Consider the following 24,659-nt stretch of genomic DNA (forward strand, 5'->3'; position numbering starts at 1 on the left):
CAGATGTTCTTTGAGTAAGTTTTTGAATGAATAAGTGGGTTTGTTTTTTTTTTAATATGAATTTACTCTGAAATGAAGCATCTTTTTCATATGGGATGCATAAAAATTATAATGAACAGACATTAATCCTTGGTCTGTGCAGTGCTAACTAATGGTGGAATGGAAATCAAACCCCCCCCAAAAGATATAATATATGTCATTAAAGGACTTCACAAGGTAAAAAAGGAAGCATCCAAGCACAGGAATAATTGAAGAAATTAGAGGAAAAGTATCTGATTTGGAGAGAATATGAAATCATCTATTCAATAACCATCTTTTGTCTCATCCTTCACTACGTTAAAAAAAAAATAAACCGGGTGGCACCTGTGGCTCAAAGAAGTCGGATGCCGGCCCCATACACCAGAGGTGGTGGGTTCAAACCCAGCCTGGGCCAAAAACTGCAAAAAAATAAAAATAAAAAAGCAGAATCTCATGTTCTATTAAGTTTTTCAGTACTTGTTAAACATTCATTAAATATCTAGGATATTACCCCTGTCACTAAGGGAAATATCAAATTACAGTTGACCCTTGAACAATATAGGTTTGAACTATGAGGGTCCACTTATATGTGGGCTTTTTCCAGCCAAACTTAGATTGAAAAAACAGTATTTGCAGGATGCAAAAGCCAAGTACAGGGAGGGCTGAGTTTTTTGTGTACTTGGGTTCTGCAGCGTTGCCTGCAGGACTTGAATATGCACAGATTGTGGTATATGCAGAGGTCCTGGAACCAGTCCCCCGCACGTACAAAGGGATGACTGGAGTTGATATGATTCCAGTCTTTAAGAAACTTAATTTTTATTTTTAAGTAAATAAGGAAATGAAACAACATTTCACACCTTTGTGAAATTCCCATATTTGGAAGATTGTTTATTAAAGTATTCTTAATCTATCTATTTTAATCATGTATGTATTTCTACAAATTAATACAAAATTAATTCTTTACTTTAAATAACAGAAATGCCCCTTTGGCGCCTTATCAATTGTCAATTTACCAAGCAACTTGGAAAAAGAAACCACACATCGATATTGTGCCAATGCCTTCAAACTTCACAGGTATATTTTCACCTCAACATTCCTCTTTATTTCTGTCAAGTTAAAAGTAAAATACATTTAGAATTTTTAGAGAATGCAGAAATAGGGGGAAAAAACAACATTAACCATCCACCAGAGAGAAAAACAGTATTATAACATCATGCACAATTATGTTGTATATGCCAATGGTTCATCTGGCTAACGTTAGAATTACCTGGGGGGACTTTTTAAAACTTCTAATGCCCAGGTTTTACCCTAGTTGAATTACATCTTAATCTCTGGGTATAGAGAAATATTGTTTATCTATTAATTTAATGATCTACAGAGAACATCACTTTGAATGTGGGTATGTATTACTAAGTTACAAACAAGTCCTTAGTTATCTGAGGTTTTTATCTGTTGAACACTACCATTTTAAATCCGGGAGTCCACATTTTACTAATAAAAAGATTATTTCTCAACCTGCCAGCTTTAAAGGGCCTACTACAGCAGGGAGAATGAAGTGGAATATTTCTGATTGATGTGGCACTTCTCTCCTTGTAAGTAAATGGCAGGCCAGAAAAAAAAGACCGTGAGGTTGCACCTGCTATGTAATTTTGTACCAAAGCATTTTGTTACACATTAAAACTGAACCTTATCTGTAAATAAGAAATGTTACTTTAGAATGGACTTTGAATGAAAATTGAATAAATGAAACTTGGAGTAATATTAGTCATGAATGCATTTCTAACAATTAACAGTTCAAGTTAATCTTTTGTCTGTTTTTTTTCTAATAGCCAATAATATCTGGCATATATTTCTTAGCTTATTAATGGATGTGTGTGAAGCGCAAATGCATTAAAATACATCGTTCTGATATTATGTAACTTTTCTATCTAAGCCTGAGTTGTTTTTTTGTTCTTATATACTTACAACAGGTTGCCTATCCCTCGTCCTGGTGAAGTTTTGGGATTAGTTGGAACTAATGGTATTGGAAAGTCAACTGCTTTAAAAATTTTAGCAGGAAAGCAAAAGCCAAACCTTGGAAAGTACGATGTATGTATTGCTAACTTGGAAAAATTAATATCTTAAATTGGTTTTATGAGATTTAGGGGAATATGTGATTTTTTTTTTTTAATGTTCTTGACAAGATTATTCGTGGAATTAATGGTAAGAAACTATATAGATGAAGTTGTTTCATTCCTTTTTAAATCTGTTAGCTCTACTTAACTGAAAATTTGGAGTTCCCTTAAGGAAACTATTAGGCCTTCATGTCATATTTCAATTTTAGAGAGAAAACAGAAGTATTCTACTTGGACTTACATTCTATTTCACTTGGCATTTATCCTATTTGCAATTATATTATTAATTTTCATTTACATAATTATATATAAATATTTCTAGGATCCTCCTGACTGGCAAGAGATTTTGACTTATTTCCGTGGATCTGAATTACAAAATTATTTTACCAAGATTCTAGAAGATGACTTAAAAGCCATTATCAAACCCCAATATGTAGACCAGATTCCTAAGGCTGCAAAGGTTAGTTGCTTTTAGGAATAATTTATATACTTTAGTTATTGATGGAGATTTAGAAGATTTAGCAAAGTTAAGGTGTTTTTCTTTGTGATTCTTTTTAATATTGAAGGAAAACAGTGGTAACTATTTCTGTTAACATTATGACAGGGGACAGTAGGATCTATTTTGGACCGAAAGGATGAAACAAAAACACAGGCAGTTGTATGTCAACAGCTTGGTAAGTGCTTAAAAGTCATGAAAGTATACATCTTTTATGGATAGCTGAAATAAATGAGAAAATTTTCTAGTAATTGTTGTATTTACTTTCCACGTTACACAATTTTCAACTAAAATGGGGTTCAAACTCAAAATAATGACATGTAGCATACATTTTGCCTGGAAGAGGTAAAATAAAATTTATAACATTGAGCACAATGCCTCTGTGTTCTTTATAGATTTAACTCACCTAAAAGAACGAAACGTTGAAGATCTTTCAGGAGGAGAATTGCAGAGATTTGCTTGTGCTGTCGTTTGCATACAGAAAGCTGATATGTAGGTTACTTTATAATTTTTATTTTAACCCTATTTTAGAGTTTTTATTTGTAATGCTGCTGATAAAGGAATGGTTTTGAGAGAAATTAATAGAAATGATACCTAAGATTCTCATTTTGAGTTAAGATAATAAAGCAATTATGCATTTACTACTCATTTTTCCTGCAAGGAAAGGAAACTGTCATTTCCTTAGGTAAGTAGATAGGTTCCAGAGCTTTTTAATATAAAGTCACTTGTTTATAACTTAAGCCCACTTTTTACATAAAGTTTTTGTTGTTGTTGTTGTTGTTGTTGTTGTTGTTTTTAAGAGTTAAGCTCTTCAACCAAGCCACCAAGCTTTTGAAATACCTGAAGCAAAACGTGATGTCTTTTAGATCTCCCTAGATCTGGGGGGCATTCCATGTGAGAGAAAAGGAGAATGAAAAGGCAATTTTCTTTCCTACAGTTTAGTGCCTCTCTTCTCCCAAACATTCTTGCTCCTGTCTTTTTCCACATTTCTGCTCTGGCATCCAGTGCAGGCTAGTTCTTCTACACAAAATATTCTATGAATTTTGCGCTAGCTCTCCAAACTACTTCAGACTACATCAGAATATTTTTCATGAGGAGGTGCCAGTCCATAATTTAGCCTTATCTGGTAGGTTCTTCCCAAGTTATGCAGCTTTGCTTATGCTAATTACTTTCTTCTTCATGCTTCTGAACAAAGTGCCAAAAGTGTTTCTGTTATAGGTAGAATTTTCATTAGTGTTTGAGGAGGTTTCTGTTACTGTTAAATCAGAAGCTGTTGATACTACAGTGCTTTAAAATAACATGCAAGATAGAATGTCTTATTTGTCTTCATATTTGCTTTTTTTCTTCTTTTTTTTATAGTTTTATGTTTGATGAGCCTTCTAGTTACCTAGATGTCAAGCAGCGTTTAAAGGCTGCAATTACTATACGATCTTTAATAAATCCAGATAGGTAAGTAGAGATCTGGAATATTACTGTTTTGTTTTGTTTCAGAGTTTTAAACAGTAGGACTATCAGTGTCATGTACACGTACATGCTTCATCTTGGTTGGTTGTCTCTACCACCTAAATTTACCTTCCTTTATTTAGAATAGAGGTTCTTAGTGTACGACTCATTTATTTATACCTGTTTCCAGGATCCCTAGGAATATGCTGGAATGATATGGAAATTATGGCATTCATGGATGGCTTTCTGAGAAGCAGATCCTTAGCTTTTCCCTCAAATAGATCTATCTCTCCCACCCACCCCCCATGCACATATACATTTGGAACATTATAAGAAACACTAGAATAATTTTGGTTGTTCAGAATCTTGCTGAGTAAAAGAGAATTCTTGATAACCTCTGTTACATAATCACAACACTCTGTATTTATAGAGTGCTCTTGTTTGGAGGTTTTTAAATATGTTATCTCATTTGATTCTCATGGTAATTTTTTAAGAATCTTTAGGTGTGGTATTCCCATTTTTCATTTGAAGAAGCTAACGGTCAAAAAACTAGTTATAAATTTACTGAAAGACAAAGCTGTGACCATAACCCAGGATTTTTTTCTATATCATCTGCCTCTCCTTAGTAACTGGTTTAATAAATATCCTTTTTAAATACATGGCTGATCTTGCAAGATATTCCAAAGGATCAAAAAACAAAGTGAGAACTATAAAGAGTAGAGATAAGAACATTAGCTTTCAGATGTTGCTGGTGTCTGTAATAGGTCTTGGGTTTTAATACCTACTTGTGTGGACAAGAAGAAAGGCCTTGTATAGGATTATCACACATCAAATGCCAGAACTTCCAAAGGACTATTTTCTCAGCAAAAGGACAAATTGAATGGACATAGCAAGAAAGCTTACGTATGTCATTCATTGAGCTCATTGGGAAAGGAGGGATGGCTCCCTTTCAACTCTCTTATTTGTGGTCCAGCAGTTCACAAGGTGTGGAATTGAAAGTTACTTACCCAGTGGAGTCTGCGAACCCTTTAAGGTTAGAAAATAATATAAAAAAGGGTCCTGGAATTTTAGTGTTGTGGTATATGGCAGTCACTTTGGAAGGATATGCCTTCAACCCTGAATTCCTACAGTTAAAGCCTCATGAGCATGAGCTCAAATCTATAAATTATAAAATTTATAACTTAGAGGAGGAAACAGTCTACACATTACTCAGCACATGTTACCAAACAGCAGAATTAGACCTTCAGGAACTTTGGGTGACATTCTAAAAGAAGCTATAAAATAATAATACTTAAAAGAATTCAAAACTTTGAGGATATGATACTACAACAAAAACAATAGGTAAATGTTCAAAAAACCTAAAACAAAAAATCTAGAAATTAAAAACTATTGCACAGGTTAGGAACAGCAGAAAATAGCATCAGAAACCTGAAAAGTTAATCTGAGAAAGTTACTAGAATGTGGTGGAGAAAAAATAAGCTTGAAATACAGAAGGGAGGTTCAGAAACACAGAGAATGGCATGAGAAGATTATTTACTTGTCTTTAAGAATCTGAAAAATAAAGGTGTGAAAGGATCATGACTGTGAATTTTTTGGAATTGTTAAAAAACTCAGCTCTTTTGATTCAAGGAGCCTAACTCCTCCACAAGATAAGTAACCCATACTTCAGAGTAACGCTTAGAATATCATAGGAAAGACACAGTGCTATTTGAGCCAAGTAGTAGCTATAATTTTCATTCCATACACATATTTAGACATTACGTTAGGCACTTCCAGGAATGCAAAGGTAACAATGTAGTGCTAGCATTTAGGAAACTCATGGTAAAGAAAAGAATACTCACGGACCATATAGTCCCGTAAAGAAGCAGTTAAGTTATTAGCATTCAACTGAAGCCCCTAAAAGTATTCTTAAACCCCTTCCCTAAAATGGAAGTCATAGATAATATTATCGACCTTTGCATATAACTTTAAAGATAGCAAAGAATGTCCTGGCCATAATAAAAAGGACAACTAAAAGGAAAGTAATATATAACCAATATTTTAGTATTAATTTTCAGGCCCATCTCTAGAAAATAAGACATTAGATCCAGGTGCTTACCCACTTACAATGAATAAATTTTTTTTTTTTTTTTTAGAGACAGAGTCTCACTTTATGGCCCTCGGTAGAGTGCCGTGGCATCACACAGCTCACAGCAACCTCCAACTCCTGGGCTTCAGCAATTCTCTTGCCTCAGCCTCCCGAATAGCTGGGACTACAGGCGCCCACCACAAAGCCCAGCTATTTTTTGGTTGCAGTTCAGCCAGGGCCGGGTTTGAACCCGCCACCCTCGGTATATGGGGCCGGCGCCTTACCAACTGAGCCACAGGTGCCGCCCTACAATGAATAAATTTAGAAGATCAGCAACTATTCTGTATAGTTGGGATAGGAAAATAAATAACAAGGTATAGATCGACCTCAGGAAAAACCTTCTGAGGAAAAGTAATGTTAGAGAAGACTTTTCCTATTTTATGAGAGGGTAGTAGCCTTAATTGTAACTGGGAAACCATGTTAAGCCTAATTAGATTAACAAAGTGGAGAAAATAATTAGGCCATTTCACAAATATGTGGGTCTTGTTTTAGGTATAAAATATGTGGGTCTTGTTTCTGTATGCCCTATATGTGAGGGGATACATTCGATTTTCAATGCTATAAAAAGATAGTGAAGATCATATACTTGGCTCAATAATGAGGAATGGAGAGATGGATAGATTGGGAGAAAGGAACAGTGATTTAAGAAGTTTATTATAGTTTGACCTCAGAACATTATCAGTAAGATTGAAGACTAAAAAGTAACCCAAAACTGATTGTGTGGTGTAAATATTTACAACGTGGATTTCTTACTATGCTACAGATTCCTTTTCTTCCCAAACCTTCAGAAGAGTGGCTGACCTAAATCATTTATTTTATTTTATTTTATTTACTTTTTTTATTAAATCATAGCTGTGTACATTAGTGAAATCAAGGGGTACAATGAGCTGCTTTCCTATACAATCTGAAATATTCTCATCAAACTGTTCAACATAGCCTTCATGGCATTTTCTTAGTTATTGTATGTAGGCATTTGTATTCTGCATTTAGTAAGTTTCCCCTGTACCCGTTCTAAGATGCACCATAGGTGTGGCCCCACCCCCTCTCCCCCCTAACCTCCCCCCTCCCTTCCTTGGCCCTTTCCCCATAGTCTTGTCATATGGTTGGGTTATAGCCTTCATGTGAAAGCTATAATTTAGCTTCATAGTAGAGCTGAGTACATTGGATACTTTTTCTTCCATTCCTGAGATACTTTGCTAAGAAGAATATGTTCCAGCTCCATCCATGTAAACATGAAAGAGGTAGAGTCTCCATCTTTCTTTAAGGCTGCATAATATTCCATGGTGTGCATGTACCACAATTTGCTAGTCCATTCGTGGGTCAATGGGCAATTGTGCTTCTTCCATGACTTAGCAATTATGAATTGGGCTGCAATAAACATTCTGGTACAGATGTCTTTGTTATATTGTGAGTTTTTGTCTTCTGGGTATAAACATAGTAAAGGAGTTATAGGATCGAATGGCAGGTTTATTTTTAGGTCTCTTAAGTATTCTCCAAACATCCTTCCAGAAGGAACGTATGAGTGTGCATTCCCACCAGCAGTGCAGAAGTGTGCCCTTTTCTCCACATCCACGCCACCATCTCTGGTTTTGGGATTTTGTAATGTGGGCTACTCTTACTGGGGTTATGTGATATCTCAAAGTAGTTTTGATTTGCATTTCTCTGATGATTAAGGATGATGAGCTTTTTTTCATGTGTCTGTAGATCGTGTCTCTGTCTTCTTTAGAGAAGTTTCTCTTCAAATCCCTTGCCCACCCTGGGATGGGGTCACGTGTTCTTTTCTTACTAATATGTTTGAGTTATCTGTGGATTCTGGTTATTAGACCTTTATCGGAGGTATAACCTGCAAATATTTTCTCCCATTCTGAGGGCTGTCTGCTTGCTTTACTTACTATGATCTTGGCTGTGCAGAAGCTTTTTAGTTTGATCAGGTCCCAGTAGTGTATTTTTGATACTGTTTCAATTGCCTGGGGAGTCCTCCTCATAAAATATTCACCCAGGCCGAGTCCTTCAAGAGTTTTCCCTGCACTTTCTTCAAGTATTTTTATAGTTTCATATCTTAAGTTTAAATCTTTTATCCAGTGAGAGTCTATCTTAGTTAATGGTGAAAGGTGTAGGTCCAGTTTCAATCTTCTACAGGTTACCAGCCAGTTTACCCAGCACCATTTGTTAAATAGGGAATCTTTTTCCCCACTGAATGTTTTTAATTGGCTTGTCAAAGATCAAATAACGGTAAGTAGCTGGATTCATCTCTTGGTTCTCTATTCTGTTCCAGACATCTAATTCTCTGTTTTTCTGCCAGTAGCATGCTGTTTTGATCACTATGGATTTATAGTACAGTCTCTTGTCTGGTAGCGTGATTCCTCCTGCTTTGTTTTTATTTCTGAGTAATGTTTTGGCTATTCGAGGTTTTTTCTGATTCCATATAAAACAAAGTATTATTTTTTCAAGATCTTTAAAATATGACAATAGAGTTTTAAAAGGAATTGCATTAAAATTATATATTGCTTTGGGTAGTACAGACATTTTAACTATGTTTATTCTTCCAGCCATGAGCATGGTATGTTTTTCCATCTGTTAACATCTTCAGCTATTTCTTTTCTTAAAGTTTCATAGTTCTCTTTGTAGAGATCTTTCACGTCCTTTGTTAGGTATACTCCCAAATATTTCATCTTCTTTGGCACTACTATGAAAGGAATAGAGTCCTTGACTGTTTTTTCAGCTTGGTTATTGTTGGTATATATAAAGGCTACAGATTTATGGGTGTTGATTTTGTAGCCTGAGACATTGCTGTATTCCTTGATCACTTCTAAAAGTTTTGTAGTAGAATCCCTAGTGTTTTCCAGATATATGATCATATTATCTGCGAAGAGTGAAAGTTTGATCTCTTCTGACCCTATGTGGATACCCTTGATCACCTTTTCTTCCCTGATTGCAATGGCTAAAACTTCCATTACAATGTTAAAGAACAATGGAGACAATGGGCAACCTTGCCTGGTTCCCGATCTAAGTGGAAATGATTTCAGTTTAACTCCATTCAATACGATATTGGCTGTGGGTTTGCTATAGATGGCCTCTGTTAGTTTAAGAAATGTCCCTTCTATACCAATTTTCTTAAGTGTTCTGATCATGAAGGGATGCTGGATATTATCAAAAGCTTTTTCTGCATCAATTGAAAGAATCATGTGGTCCTTATTTTTTAGTTTGTTTGTGTGCTGAATTACATTTATAGATTTATGTATATTGAACCAGCCTTGAGACCCTAGGATAAATCCCACTTGGTCCTGGTGTATAATTTTTTTGATGTGTTGTTGGATTCTGTTTGTTAGGATCTTATTGAGTATTTCTGCATCAATATTCATTAGTGATATTGGTCTATAATTTTCTTTTCTTGTTGGGTCTTTCCCTGTTTTGGGGATCAAGGTGATGTTTGCTTCGTAGAATGTGTTGGGTAATATTCCTTCTTTTTCTATGTTTTGGAAGAGGTTTAGTAATACAGGTACTAAATCTTCTTTAAAGGTTTGGTAGAATTCTGAGATATCTGCTGCATACAAGAATTGCATCTTACCTTAAAAGACAAATACAGACTCAAGGTGAAGGGCTGGTCATCTATATTCCAGGCAAATGGAAAGCAGAAAAAAGCAGGTGTTGCAATCCTATTTGCAGATGCAATAGGCTTTAAATCAACTGAAATAGGGAAGGCTAAGGATGGACACTTCATATTTGTTAAAGGTAATACTCAATATGATGAGATCTCAATTCTTAATATTTATGCACCCAACCAGAACACACCTCAATTTATAAGAGAAACTCTTAACAGACATGAGGAACTTGATTTCCTCAATCCATAGTAGTTGGAGATTTTAACACCCCTTTAGCAGTGCTGGATAGATCCTCCAAAAAGAAGCTAAGCAAAGAAATTTTAGATTTAAACTCAACTATTCAACATCTGGACTTAACAGACATCTACAGAACATTTCATCCCAGCAAAACTGAATACACATTCTTCTCATCAGCCCATGGATCATACTCCAAAATCGACCACATCCTAGGACACAGATCTAACCTCAGCAAATTTAAAAAAATAGCAGTTATTCCTTGCATCTTCTCAGACCATCATGGAATAAAAGTTGAACTCAATAACACCAGGAACCTGCATACCCATACAAAAACATGGAAGCTAAACCAGCTTATGCTGAAGGATAGATGGGTTATAGACATGATTAAGAAGGAAATCACCAAATTTTTGGAACAAAACAACAATGAAGACATGAATTATCAGAACCTCCTGGGATACTGCAGAGGCAGTCCTAAGAGGGAAATTTATAGCACTGCAAGCCTTCCTCAAGAAAACAGAAAGAGAGGAAGTTAATAACTTAATGGGACAACTCAAGCAACTGGAGAAGGAAGAACACTCCAACCCCAAACCCAGCAGAAGAAAAGAAATCACCAAAATCAGGGCAGAATTAAATGAAATTGAAAACAAAAGAATTATACAACAGATCGATAAATCCAAAAGTTGGTTTTTTGAAAAGATCAATAAAATACATAAACCTTTGGCCAACCTAACCAGGAAAAAAAGAGTAAAATCTCTAATTTCATCAATCGGAAATGGTAATGATAAAATAACCGCAGACCCCTCAGAAATTCAAAAAATCCTTATCAAATACTACAAGAAACTCTAAGAAATATGAAAATCTGAATGAAATCGACCAATACCTGGAAGTACGCCACCTAGCAAGACTTAGCCAGAATGAAATGGAAATGTTAAACAGGCCTATATCAAGTTCTGAAATAGCATCAACTATACAAAATCTCCCTAAAAAGAAAAGCCCAGGACCAGATGGATTTACGTCAGAATTCTACCTAAATGATTTTTATATTTTGGACTTGTTTAGGCATAAGCTCCATTTGAAGGTGAGGGAGGCAGAAGGTTTGACCTACTTTTTTCTTTTTTTCAAACCAAATTAAAAACTGCTGAATATTGTGCTGCCTCACACAAGTTTTTAACAGAAACCATAGGATTTTAATAGCAAAAAGTAGGGAAGTTTGCAGATAATAGCTCATTGCCAACAAAGACACCAAGGCAGATTGAGCATTAGCTCACCTGAGTAATTTGCCATTTTTATCGATTCTACCACCATTGTGGTAGAAAACGTTTTCTCTAAATTTTCTCTTTTCATCTTAGACTTGCCCCCATTCTTTTTTATTCTTTTACCATCTGTCACTCGGATCAGTGTCTTAGATTTTATATATATATATATGTTTTTTTCTTCTTGCCAGATCACTCTTTCGGAAATGTTTTTTCATATCATTCTCACTTTAGAACTTTACTATATCTTCTAGACATAGGTCGTAATTTAAATTTTCATTAATTGAAATTAAAAATTCATTTCTTCAAACTAGTTACATCCTACTATGCCTAATGGCAACCATGTGCACAACATAGAGATAGAACATTGCCATAATCATAGAAAGTTCTATCATTTCAGAACCCACCATCTCTTATTGCCAATTAGCTTTACTGTAGATTCTTTGTCATTGTGCAACATTATTAAGTATCTATTATTTAAGATATAGATAGCATAAGACTAAAGTCCACAGAGGTACTAAAATGTATTAGTCACCCTTTAAGATAGTTACAGGCAAGTAAGGGGGTACTCATAATAAACGTTTAGGTATGAGTTCAAATATTTGTTGAGGAGGTAGTTCAAAGAGTGGGGGAAAGTTCATTTGCATGAACTGTATTTGTATGAAAGCTGTCCCTACAGGAAGTAGGGTTTAAGCTGGACCTTAAAGGGTTAAGTAGGATTTTAGCAGGTAAAAATTTAGGCAAGAGACCGTTTAGAAAAAGAAGAGCCTCTGAGGCACAAAGAAATGAAGAAATGGAATTTTCAGGAACAAAGATCCATTTTTTCAGTGTTTTCAGTTACTTATATAAATTAAGTAACAGAAAATTAGGTAAAGTTTTGGAAGGCCTTGAAAGAAACTAAGGGCCTGAAGAAAAAGATTTGTCAAAAATCTGTGGCAAAATTGAAAGATAGGAGAACTTGAGCTAGAATTTAGGCAGAGAAGGAAAAGGATGAAATTGACAGGCAAGACACTGTTCACAGACTTGAACATTTAAACAATGTATCTGTGAAAATAAAATGAGTCATTTTTGATAGGATGATGATTCCACTAATACAGATACAGAACATTTTTATATTTCTGCAGGAAGATGATACTTTTAACTGGCATTTGAGATGTCTGTAGAACATTTTCTTAAAATGTTAAAGTAAGTTGGGACGGGAATAAAGTGCTGCATAAAGGCTTCTTGACTGTTAACTGGCCTAATAGCTCGTACTATAGCAGTATTTCATCATTCATTCGAATCTGCCCTTATTTTATGGTTCCCATCATATCCCATCTCACTCTTACAGTGTACTGGCTCTAATACACACCGACCTTCACTGGAGTTTAACATCTGTAGACCTTACTTTGCCATGTGGTCTGTTTCCTAACTAAATTGAAAATTCTCAGGTTATGGGTTCTGACATTTTTCTCTTTCTGTGTCCTACTCATGCTAGCATGAGACATGAAAAGTACAGAGCCTAAGAGATAAGTTGAATAGCATAATTTTCAAACAGTTTCAGTTACATCTAAATTAAATCTACTATAATTGTTTTTACTTTGTAAAAGTTATTTTAAATATGTTCCTTATTAGCAAAACACGTTTATATATAGTTACATATAAACTTTCATGTTACCTGGCTTTTTCCTTCTAGTAGTATCAGAAAATATTTTCAAATATGGGCATTAATAATGAGCATCTTTGAAGAAAATGTTTTGTCGCTTTTGTTGAATATGTTCTTTATGCTTGATATTTTTATAATGTATCTACTGAAATTTCCAACTGTAGTAAAAAAAAGTTATAAAAGTTTTATGTAATTATATGTACATTTTTAAAATAAAAATGTTTTGATTTTCAGATATATCATTGTGGTGGAGCATGATCTCAGTGTCTTAGACTATCTCTCTGACTTCATCTGCTGTTTATATGGTGTACCAAGTGCTTATGGTGTTGTCACCATGCCTTTTAGTGTAAGAGAAGGTAACGAAAAAAACTTTTCACGTAGACTGTGTTCTCTTCCACTCTAATGCTTATAAAATGTATTATTGATAGTAAGTACTCTTATGTTGCTCTAATGTTTTATTTACCTAAAACTCTGGTCTTGTAGAACTTTTAATCACTGAGCAGAATGTATATATAATTTTATATAAAACTTTTTGGAGAATTTTCTGTTGGGGTGCATAGAAATGCAGTTTTACCTTTAGCTATTTTAAAAATCTTCTATACTTTGGTTTCTGCACTATCATTTGTCTTCATATTTACCTTTGACAGTGAGAAATTTTTAAAATTCATTCAGTGCTCATCTTGTTTTCATGTTTCAAATTTCATCTGTAATCTAGATCCTGAGTTTATACAACTAAGGCTGTCTAAAAGTCCAATAAGATAGTTTATTAAATGTATTAAAATTGCCATTTATTCCCTCTGCTGAACAGAAGTAGAAACTAGCCTACACTAAGTAATTCCTGAAACTAGTACCAGTACACTACTTTGCTTTTCTTTCCTTTTAATTTTTTTTCCAAGGTTCCTTTCACTGCTTTTTTCTATTTTATATTTCTTTTCCCCAGTTATTTCTTGACCTGACAATTCTGAACACTAATGGGCTACAAGGTGACTTTTTTTTTTTTTTTGCTTATCAGTGGTGTCAGTTATCACAAAAAGCAAAAAGTGTGCACAGATTTTTTTTTTTTGCTAATTAGCTTTCCTTAGTGTTTGTGTATTTACTGTGTAGCCCAAGGTAACTTTTCTTTTCTAATGTGCGACAGGAAAACAAAATGGTTAAACACCCCCTGGTCTGTACCTTAAGAAAAAAAATTCTGTAATTCTAGAAAAAGAAATCAGGCAGCCTTATTCTCTAACTGATAGCATGTTCCTTTTACTATTTCTTTTCTTTTTTACCACCTCAATCAGATTGATAATGATGTGGATACTTGGCAATCATTTTTCACAATTATTGTTTTAATGCCATGTCTCTAAAAGCTATGCCACTCAGTAAATTGTTCCTGGTGAGCCTTTTCATGTGTCTCATCTATTAAAACAATTGGATTAAGAAACTGCACTTAGTCTTTATATACCTAAATTAATGCAGCAATTGTAAAGTCTTTTATGAATTATAAAAGTGATTATAGTTTGTACTCATTAAGACAGTGTGGTAGAAATATAAAGGCTGATTTTTACTATTTTTTTTAACAAACATTTCTTTGAGCCTCATTTCCTTAAATGATAAATTAAACAAATGGATTAAGTGGTACTAAGGTTCCTTTTGAGTTTTTCTTTGTATTTAATTTTTAATTTCACATTATTTTTAAGTAGTTTAAGATTTTAAAAAATGCTGAGTTTGACATCTGTTCATTTGTTCTGTCAACAAAATTTATTGAACACGTACGTTCTAGGCTGAGGATACAGGCCTCCCATGTGGTGGTTCTCTATTACAAATGAAATGATTAACATTTGACTTCATCAAATGAGTAACATGCTTAGACTTTTCAAGACCTTCCAAAACTTGCTTTCTTTCTTTTACTTCACTTACATATACGGCAAAAAAAAAAAAAAAGTCTTTCATGGTTTCTAAAATAATTAACTTTTTCAGTTCTATGTGTCTGCCATCATGAATATTACAGTTTTTTAAGCAGTAAGGGATTCTGGCTCGGCGCCTGTGGCTCAAAGCAGCTAAGGCGCCAGCCACATACACCTGAGCTGGTGGGTTTGAATCTAGCACGGGCCCACCAAACAAAAATGCCAGCTGCAACCAAAAAATAGCCGGGTGTTGTGGCGGGCGCCTGTAGTTCCAGCTACTTGGGAGGCGGAGGCAGGAGAATCGCTTGAGCCCAGGAGTTGGAAGTTGCTGTGAGCTGTGACACCACAGCACTCTGCCCAGGGTGTCAGCTTGAGGCTCTGTCTCAAAAAAAAAAAAAAGTAAGGGATTCTTATGTTGGTTTATTTTCAGATATTAAAATGTTTTGATAATGATTTCTTTGTACAGTGAGGCAAAAAATGTTAAATGTAGTTAATATATTTCTTTTGAACCTGCAAAATTAATCTGAAATATTGTAGTAAAATAGACTTCAAAGTATATGATTATCTCCCATGTAAAATGTAATATTCATAACTTATTTAAAAATTTATCCTCTAAACTTTTATATCAATATTACAGCAATCAATGAAAATACTCTTACCTACTTGTCATCTTTAAGAAAAAATAGTGCAGTGGTGTTTACAACTAATTGATCACAACCAGTAACAGATTTTTGTTCCTTCTCCACTCCCACTGCTTCACTTGACTAGCCTAAAAAAGAAAAGAAAAAACAGCAATTTTGGGTGGCGCCTGTAGCTCAGTGGTTAGGATGCTGGCCACCTGCTCCAGGGCTGGTGGGTTCGAACCCCGCCCAGGCCTGCTAAACAAACAAAAAATAGCCAGTGCTGTGGCAGGCGTCTATAGTCCCAGCTTCTAGGGATTCTGAGGCAAGTAATCATCACTTAAGCTCGAGAGTTTGAGGTTGCTATGAGCTGTGATGCCATGGCACTCTACTAAGGGTGACAAAGTGAGACTCTGTCTCAAAAAAAAAAAAAAGAAAAGAAAAATAGCAATTTTTGATTTAAAACTCAGAAATATCATAGGCTGTCTTTTGCATAAAATCTGGTGGGGGGAAATCACATAAGAATGAAAAGATACATTTCTGGGATGGGGAACACATACATACAGAGAATGCCATAAAAATGTATACACATTTTAAGAAAGGAAAAAAGGTATTGAAATTGTAATATTCAATATATACCAAATATCGTTATCTTATATATTGTATCTTGTATCTCTTGTAATTGCAGGAATCAGACGTGAATTGAGTATTACAATTTTAATACCATTTTTTCCTTTTTTTAAATGTGTGTACATATTTTTAGTACCCTCTATATAACTACATAAATTACTAAATTACTTAAATTTATTTACATACTTGGAAAACTGTGTTTTGACTTCATCATATGCAGACCTGCATATTATCAAAAATCTCAGAAATTAAAAATCTATATGTAGATTACTTTGAAGAGGGACTAGGATTTTGGCTTTCATATGGTGGTTTTTTACTTTAGAACAAGCAGTTAGTCTATAATTGATCTTTACTAATATATTAACAATTTTGTTTCCAACAGGTATAAACATATTTTTGGATGGCTATGTTCCAACAGAAAACTTGAGATTCAGAGATGCATCACTTGTTTTTAAAGTTGCTGAGACAGCAAATGAAGAAGAAGTTAAAAAGATGTGTATGTATAAATATCCAGGGATGAAGAAAAAAATGGGAGAGTTTGAGCTAGCAATTGTAGCTGGAGAATTTACAGATTCTGAAATCATGGTGATGTTGGGGGAAAATGGTAAGTCAAGTTTTAAGTGTTCAATGGAGAACTGAATCAGTCACAGGGCTGAGCAATGAATTTTGAATACATAAATTTCTCAGTATGGTTTCACATTTTTTGTGGTATTGTATAATTTAATTTCTGTCATTCAATCAAGTGAACATTTCTTATTTTGTTTTGTAACCTTCAGTGAAAATAAGATGTTCTTAGCTGGTTTCTCTGCATATAAATTAATAAGGCAGTTTATTCACTTGTAAAATGACCAGGAAGGAAAGAATAAATTGGTAATTTATAAATGATCTGGTTTAAATACATTTTCCTTATACACTTCCATTTGAAACTTTTCCTATTTTAAATTCAGAGCAATCTACCTTTGTGAGTAGTTGTATTACTTAACATTTTTAATATTAAGTTGTTATCATAAGTTTAATTACAAGATGAATTCAACTGCTAAATATTTGGTATTCCTTTCATGTTACAAAAAAATTATATGAATTATACTCTTACAGCTTACAAAACTGTAGAAGAAAAATAGTTGCAATGTATCACTCTTTAGTTAATAGGAATTTTTAATTGCTTTGCAATTAATTGAAATATTTCATGTAAATGAATCTTAAAATGATGGTTATCTATAAAATAACCTGTACTATCTTAATACTTTGTGTGCATTGATAATTTAGCTAAATTCATCTTTTAAAACTATCCTAAGACTGAAACTTTATAGATTTACCACTTATTAAAGTAGTTATAAGTTTTGACTAGTCTCTTCCTTCTAAGTAGCTTAAAATTATATTTGAGAAGTGAACTCTGTATTTTTCTGTGTAAGCTTTACAATTCAGTAGCATTAGTGTGTGGCTTTCAGATAAATTCTTCAGTTAAAACCAAGTAAGACCTAGTGACGTACCCTAAATGTGAAGCATCTTTCAAGACATTTTGTTGTTGTTGTGTTGCCAGGTACCGGTAAAACAACATTCATCAGAATGCTTGCTGGAAGACTTAAACCTGATGAAGGAGGTACAGCTGTAAATCTTGAGTCTTTTTACTCTGTTCCACATAGTAAAGTTTAAAGATCTGGGCATTTTTAGTGTCTTATGTATCTGCATTATTTTGCAGGAGAAGTGCCAGTTCTAAATGTCAGTTATAAGCCACAGAAAATTAGTCCCAAATCAACTGTGAGTTCTTACTCTTTTATATGGTTATTAAAAAAATTATATATATATTTCTATAGCTTTAATCTTTTACTGTATTAAAATTAAAATTCTTCTCTGAATTAGATTCTGTACAATTTTATTGAAAGTCAATAACAAAGGTATTAAGAGTGTTAAGTGTTGAGATTGATTTTAGAAAATGCTTTTAAAATGTGGTGTCTTTTTCCAAAATAAACCTTTTAAAACCTAACATATTTTGTGCTGCAAATGCCAACATAAAGAAAGTGAAAAGGCCACCCATAAGATGGGAGAAAACATTTGCACTTGTATCCAGAATAAATAAAGAACTCTTAAAGCTCAATTTAAATAAATGAGCAAATGTTCATTCCCCAAAAGGCATTTTCCCAAAGATATACAAATGGCCAGTAAGCACATGAAAAGATGCTCCACAAAATTAGTTATTTGGGAAATGAAAATCAAAACCACAGTGAGATACCACTTACAATAACAAGTATTGGTGAAGATGTGAAGAAATTAGAATCTTATATGTTGCTAGTAGTAATGAAAAGTGGTAGAGGCACTTGGAAAACTCTGGCAGTTACAGAAATGATTAAACACAGAGGTAGTATAAGAACCATCAATTTCACTTATAGACATAAGAGGAATGAAGGCCTATCTCAACACAAAACTTACACACAAATGATTTTAACATTATTCATAATAGCTAAAAGGTGGAAACTCAGGTGTTCCCTTAGCTGATGAGTGGATAAACACAATGCTTTATATCCATATAATTCAGTGTTATGCAGTCATAAAAAGAAGTGAAATACTGACAAATACTACAGTACAGTAAACCTTGAAAACATGGTGCTAAAGTTAATAACTTCCTTTGATTTCTGCAGATGTTATAATGAACTCGTTAACTATAGTAGTACACTTAATACTTCCCACCCATATAATATGGCTTAGTTAACAATAAAAGTTTTATCATTGATATGGTCTATAATCTTATCTTTAAATTCTTAAATTCAGCCTTATCCTGAAATAGCACACAGACAGCGTGTTAGGCTTTATCCCTAGCATATCCTCATGCATTTTAGGTTATCTCTTACTGGTTGCCTAAGTTCACTTAATAACCGCTTTGACCTTCAGGCTTCTCTCAAATGATGTCTCCCCTGAAACATTCATTGTTTGCTTATTACTTTCTCATTTTAAGGTTACTATTGCCTTTTTACATGTTAGATATGAGATTTGAATAGAAAAAAATTCTCAAACCATGCCATAAATGATGAATAAGCATTAAAAATGTAATTGATATCTGTTGGTGGCAAATTGATATACTTTTGCTCTGGAGCTTAACTTTGTCAAGACTCATAAACAGAAGATTACTGCAATTTTATCATTTAAATACTTTTATCCATTAAAAACAGGGAAGTGTTCGTCAGTTACTACATGAAAAGATAAGAGATGCTTATACTCATCCACAGTTTGTGACTGATGTAATGAAGCCTTTGCAAATTGAAAACATCATCGATCAAGAGGTACTTGAGAATAATTATTTTGATCTTGTTTCAATTTTGTTATTTTAAATTCTGGGTGTTTTTATATGGTTTGCTAAACTCTCCAAATAGGTACAAACATTGTCTGGTGGTGAACTGCAGCGAGTAGCTTTGGCTCTTTGTTTGGGCAAACCTGCTGATGTCTACTTAATTGATGAACCATCTGCATATTTGGATTCTGAGCAAAGATTGATGGCAGCTCGGGTTGTCAAACGGTAAATGTCTTGCTCAATAGTATCATTTTTTATAATACGTAAAGTGTGCTTAATATAGCATTTGAATGTTGCATGCTATAAAGCTATAAAACACTTTGAAATCATTGTGTTTTAGTTTCATCCTCCATGCGAAGAAGACAGCCTTTGTTGTAGAACATGACTTCATCATGGCAACCTATTTAGCAGATCGGGTCATTGTTTTCGATGGTATTCCATCTAAGAACACAGTGGCAAACAGGTAAAACTCCTTTTTAAAATGTTCAAGCTAATTATAAGTTCTAACAGGAAATTTTTACTCTTTCCAATAAGTTTATAAACATTAAAGTCACAAAGTCTTTTATTTTTAATAAAAAGTGAAAGAACTAAAATATCTGAACTGATTGTGTGACTCCAGAGATTATTTCTATGGAGTACTGGATGGGACCATGTAGAACAGTAGTTTTCTGACTGCAGTGTGGAATCCCTGACCCAGGAGAAGGAGCTCAGGGCCTCTCACCTTTTCTTTCAGTTTAACTTTTATCTGTTTTGTTTTATTATTTGAATTTCCAGAATAGGGTTTTATTTTTACAAATAATTCCCTAAAAACTATTAATATGATAAATGACAGAAAAAGAATATAAGATCCAAAGAGATATGATTTGTCTACTTTATACTGATAGTTCACAGTAAATCCCAAATATCTGGTATTGATCTGGTAAAATAAATTTACCTTTTTCTCATTTTCCTCTCTTTTTTCCTTATTAGCTTGATTGTGAGCACTTGCAATATAGAGAAGCCTAACATTGAAATAGGGTTATAAGATAGTTCTTTTACCTTTAGTGCTAAAACCTATGTTAGGTTGAACCATATGGAATTAACCAATATTCAGACATTTTTGACCTATAAAAACAGCATTTTCATGTAGTTCCAATCTAATTTTTTTTTTAGGAATGGAGTTGCTATTCGAATTACCTAAGAAATGAAAGTGTTTTTACTGAGATTCTTCCCTGAATTCCTTTGTTTCCTTTTTAAATTTGTATGTCAATTAACGAAAATAATGTATTTTTTTTGAAGAGCTAGGCAAATTACTTAAAATATTTAAAGCCTATGTATTCACATAATGATCCCCCCTTTGTTATTGTTTTGTTTTGTTTTTAGCAATAGAGTCTCATTTTGTCGCCCTTAGTAAAGTGCTGTAGCGTCACAGCTCATAGCAACCTCCAGCTCTTGGGCTTAGGTGATTCTCTTGCCTCAGCCTCCCGAGTAGCTGAGACTACAGGCGCCCACAACACCCGTGTTGCAGTTTGGCCAGTGCCGGGTTTGAACCTGCCACCCTCCATATATGGGGCCGGCGCCCTACTCACTGAGCCACAGGCGCCGTCCATGATCCTCCCTTCGTATTTACAATGTGATGAAAGTGTGCCACATGTGTGTTATGATTCGGCATTATTTGAGACCAACCTTGGGTAAAAAAGATACATAAAACATAGACATTTAATAAGGAGTAATTGCTGAAAACCACTACGTAGAAGTACATATGCCTTCCAGTGCCAAATTTCTAGCATAAATGTAACTTTCTGTTAAATTCTCTTCAGCCCCTAAATATGTCAGATTTGAGATTATGAAATAGCCTTAACGATCTTTCGTTTTTCCAGAATAGAAATACAGTTTAAACTCTGTTTTACACAAAACTAAGTATAGCCAAGAAAAGTGTGTAGTTCATGGAGAATCATCTCTGAAAATAGGATTTACAAGATGTTGTGATTATACTTGTTATCCCAATGATTCATGACTGGGGATTAGAGGGAACCGTGATTCTTCATACTGTTAATCTCAAAAGTTAGTTACATTTTGGGAGCAAAATTAATCAAAATTGATCTTTTTTTTCTCCTAGTCCTCAAACCCTTTTGGCTGGCATGAATAAGTTTTTGTCTCAACTTGAAATTACATTCAGAAGAGATCCAAACAACTATAGGCCACGAATAAACAAACTCAATTCAATTAAGGTATGTGGAAAAATTATCTTAAATCATGGACAATATCTGTTTTAGTATAAATAATTAAAAGACTTTCTTTAAAAATCAAAAACATATTATAACAATTCTACAATTGATGTTTTTTACATTTTGAGACCTGGTGGTGTACTACAGTTTTTCAGGCAGCAATTGTGATGTAGCTGTCAAATTGCTATGTGGACTCAGGCAGGGCCATTCACATTGTCTCTTGCAGTTGTCTCCATGGTTGTAGTACCTATGCTGATTGCCATTTTCAATGTCTTGGAAAAAGATTATACTAATTCACCACTGAAGCGAAGTTTTTAAAAAATGTCTTAAACCATTTTTCGTGCTTTTGTTTTGTTTTTTAATGCATGGTAAAAATGTGTATTTTAAGTGTTTAAACAGGCTTCTTTTGATGAGAAAAACATTGTGTCAGCTTAATAAGGCAGTGTTTTTCTGTTCTCTTAGTACATAAAATAATTGAGCTCTATACTTGATTTTGTCTGTGAAGTATGCTATTTGTTTTTTAGAAGGCAAAAATTCCATGTTTGCTTTTTTATTTTATTTTGTTTTATTTTTGGAGACAGAGTCTCACTTTGTCACCCTGCGTAGAGCGCTGTGACATCATACCTCACAACAACCTCAAACTCTTGGGCTCAACCTATCCTTTTGCCTCAGCCTCCCTGTGACTACAGGCACCTGTCACAATACCTGGCTAGTTTTTCTAATTTTAGTAGAGACAGGGTCTCATCCTTTATCAGGCTGGTCTCAAATTCCTGAACTCGAGCAGTCTTCAGCTTTTCAAAGTGCTAGGATAATTGTGAGCAACAATTGTGAGCTTGGTTGGTTGCTTTTAAAAAGAAAAAGTGAATGAACTCTAAAAACTTTGCGAGTGTCACCTACAGCGCCTACCTAAAATATTTTCATTTCATGGCACTATGTGCATCATCCTAACACTTAAAAGCTTTAGAAGTCTATTATACGTATCCCTGTTATAGCATTTATTTTCATGTTTGTAGTCCTCACTTTGCTATTAACCACTGAGCTCTGGGAAATCCAGAGGCAAAGTCATGCTGCATATCATTGTATTCTTAATCTTAAGCACTTAACACGACGTCTGGATGCCTTTATCCTCTCTCACTATATATTTTGTTTACAAATGATTGGTATTACTCCTAGGCCAAGATAAAGAAATGGTTAAGTTTCTTGTTTTTTTGGTTTTTTTTCATCTGTATATACCTGATATTAAAATTGGAAAAATATATTATTATAAAGGGAAATTACAAACATATTTCACTTATATGTGAGGGTGCAGTATCCTAAATAACATATTAACAAGTTGAATTAAAAATTATTATTCAGTTGTTCAAGAAATGCTTAAGTTTCGAGGTACAACTGAATATCTCAGTTCTGAAAAGCATATTAAGCAGAAAAGAGGACAGGAATTTTTTCTGAAGCATATGAACACCTTTTTTTTGTTTGTTTGTTTTGTTTTTTTTTTTTGAGACAGAGTTCCACTTATTAACCCTCAGTAGAGTGCTGTGCTGCCACAGCTCACAGCAACCTCCAAATCCTTGGGCTCAGGCGATTCTCTTGCCTCAGCCTCCCGAGTAGCTGGGATTACAGGCACCCGCCACGACGCCCAGCAATTTTTTTGTTGTAATTTGGCTGGGGCTGGGTTTGAACCCACCACCCTCGGTATATGGGGCAAGCACCCTACTCACTGAGCCACAGGCACCGCCCATTTTTTTTTTCTTCAGTAGACCCATGGTTCACCCAGGTACACCTGTTAATCATTTCTACATACTCATTTATCTTAGGTCCATCCTAATAAGGGAAACAGGTAGCCAGATAGAAAGATAGATATTGAGAAGAACTATTTTTATATATATTTGGGGCCAGAAAATTATAATTGAAATGATAAAAATGTAATTTAATAGTTTTCCCAGAAATACAATAGCATACAAAACAATACATAGCAAAATTTTTTATCTGTAAAGCATCTTATTTAAAAAGATTTTGTGTGAGTTGCTGCAAGTGAGTCATTGTAGTAGCGGTATGAGGGGCAGGGGTGGTAATCTTGCTGTTGAGTAGTGGACCCAGGAATAAATATCCAAAAGCAGCTGATGGCTGCAGAGGAGGTTGTACAGCACTCACTGTTGTTAAACATGGCTCAGCAATACTGTGGGTGAAACTCTACCTTTACATCTAGGAGAGTGACATTGCTGATTCTTACTGCTTCTCTGTTTTATTTTTTAGGATGTAGAGCAAAAGAAGAGTGGAAACTACTTTTTCTTGGATGATTAGACTGAATCTGAGAATATTGATAAGCCATTTATTAAAAGCAACATTTACTAGGATTTTTGTCATATAAAACTTGAATCAGGTTTTATATCCTACATGCTCTGTACTTTACGTAACATCAGATGCCAGCTGTGTTATAGATTAGTCTAGACACAGAAAATGCCACTTTTCTTAATGATAAAGCTCTTTTGTGCATACTATTCTAAAATGAAGACATTTCAAGCTATACAAATTACCTCCAAAGTTTCATGACATATGGGAAGATAATCAGTAGGTGTACTATATTCACGTACCAAATGCTGACCGTGTTGCCCCATTTAAAAAAGCTTGAAAAAAGGTTCTGTACTTATCTGGTTTGCCAACTATGCCAGTATAATCAAACTGCCCTTATTTTAAAAGCCAGTTGAATACTCCACTGGTAAGATTTGATAAATAAACATCAGGATTACATTTATTGTTTGTTTTCAGTCTTTGCACTGTATTATCAGTGTATGGTTTTCAAGGAAGATTATCTATTATAAAACACTGTTGGAAAAATAGGTTATTTGTTACATAAGATTTGTATTTAATGTTTTTTGGTTATAATTCCTTCCTCTTGCCCCCCCCCCAAAAAAAAACCTTGAACTTTACTCTGAATTTTTCAGTTTTTGCCTTTTTATAAGATTCTTTATTACATAATTATTTTCAAGGTAGTTTCATTTTTTTATCATGCATTTATATAATCACTGATCAAAATTTAGGAAAAAGTATATCTAAAGTAAAAGTTTAGAATCAAGATCTTTAAAGGTGGTGCCAG

General features: G+C 34.1%; 1 protein-coding gene across 1 annotated transcript in view; it reads left to right on the forward strand.

Annotated features, from left to right (window-relative positions):
- Positions 1–24,317, forward strand: part of ABCE1 (ATP binding cassette subfamily E member 1) — a 36,108-nt gene extending 11,791 nt beyond the window's left edge. Inside the window, exons 4-18 of the mRNA XM_053582197.1 lie at positions 995–1,092; positions 1,989–2,106; positions 2,455–2,592; positions 2,737–2,806; positions 3,024–3,120; positions 3,988–4,077; positions 13,171–13,292; positions 16,458–16,679; positions 17,616–17,675; positions 17,775–17,833; positions 19,240–19,350; positions 19,441–19,583; positions 19,699–19,821; positions 21,457–21,568; positions 23,819–24,317. Of these exons, the coding sequence (XP_053438172.1) occupies positions 995–1,092; positions 1,989–2,106; positions 2,455–2,592; positions 2,737–2,806; positions 3,024–3,120; positions 3,988–4,077; positions 13,171–13,292; positions 16,458–16,679; positions 17,616–17,675; positions 17,775–17,833; positions 19,240–19,350; positions 19,441–19,583; positions 19,699–19,821; positions 21,457–21,568; positions 23,819–23,866 (1,611 nt within the window). The 3' untranslated portion in view covers positions 23,867–24,317. The remainder of the gene's footprint in view (positions 1–994; positions 1,093–1,988; positions 2,107–2,454; positions 2,593–2,736; positions 2,807–3,023; positions 3,121–3,987; positions 4,078–13,170; positions 13,293–16,457; positions 16,680–17,615; positions 17,676–17,774; positions 17,834–19,239; positions 19,351–19,440; positions 19,584–19,698; positions 19,822–21,456; positions 21,569–23,818) is intronic.
- The last annotated feature ends 342 nt before the right edge of the window (positions 24,318–24,659 follow it).

This window comes from Nycticebus coucang, chromosome 1 (assembly GCF_027406575.1).
Source record: "Nycticebus coucang isolate mNycCou1 chromosome 1, mNycCou1.pri, whole genome shotgun sequence".
NCBI classification, from domain to species: Eukaryota; Metazoa; Chordata; class Mammalia; order Primates; family Lorisidae; genus Nycticebus; species Nycticebus coucang.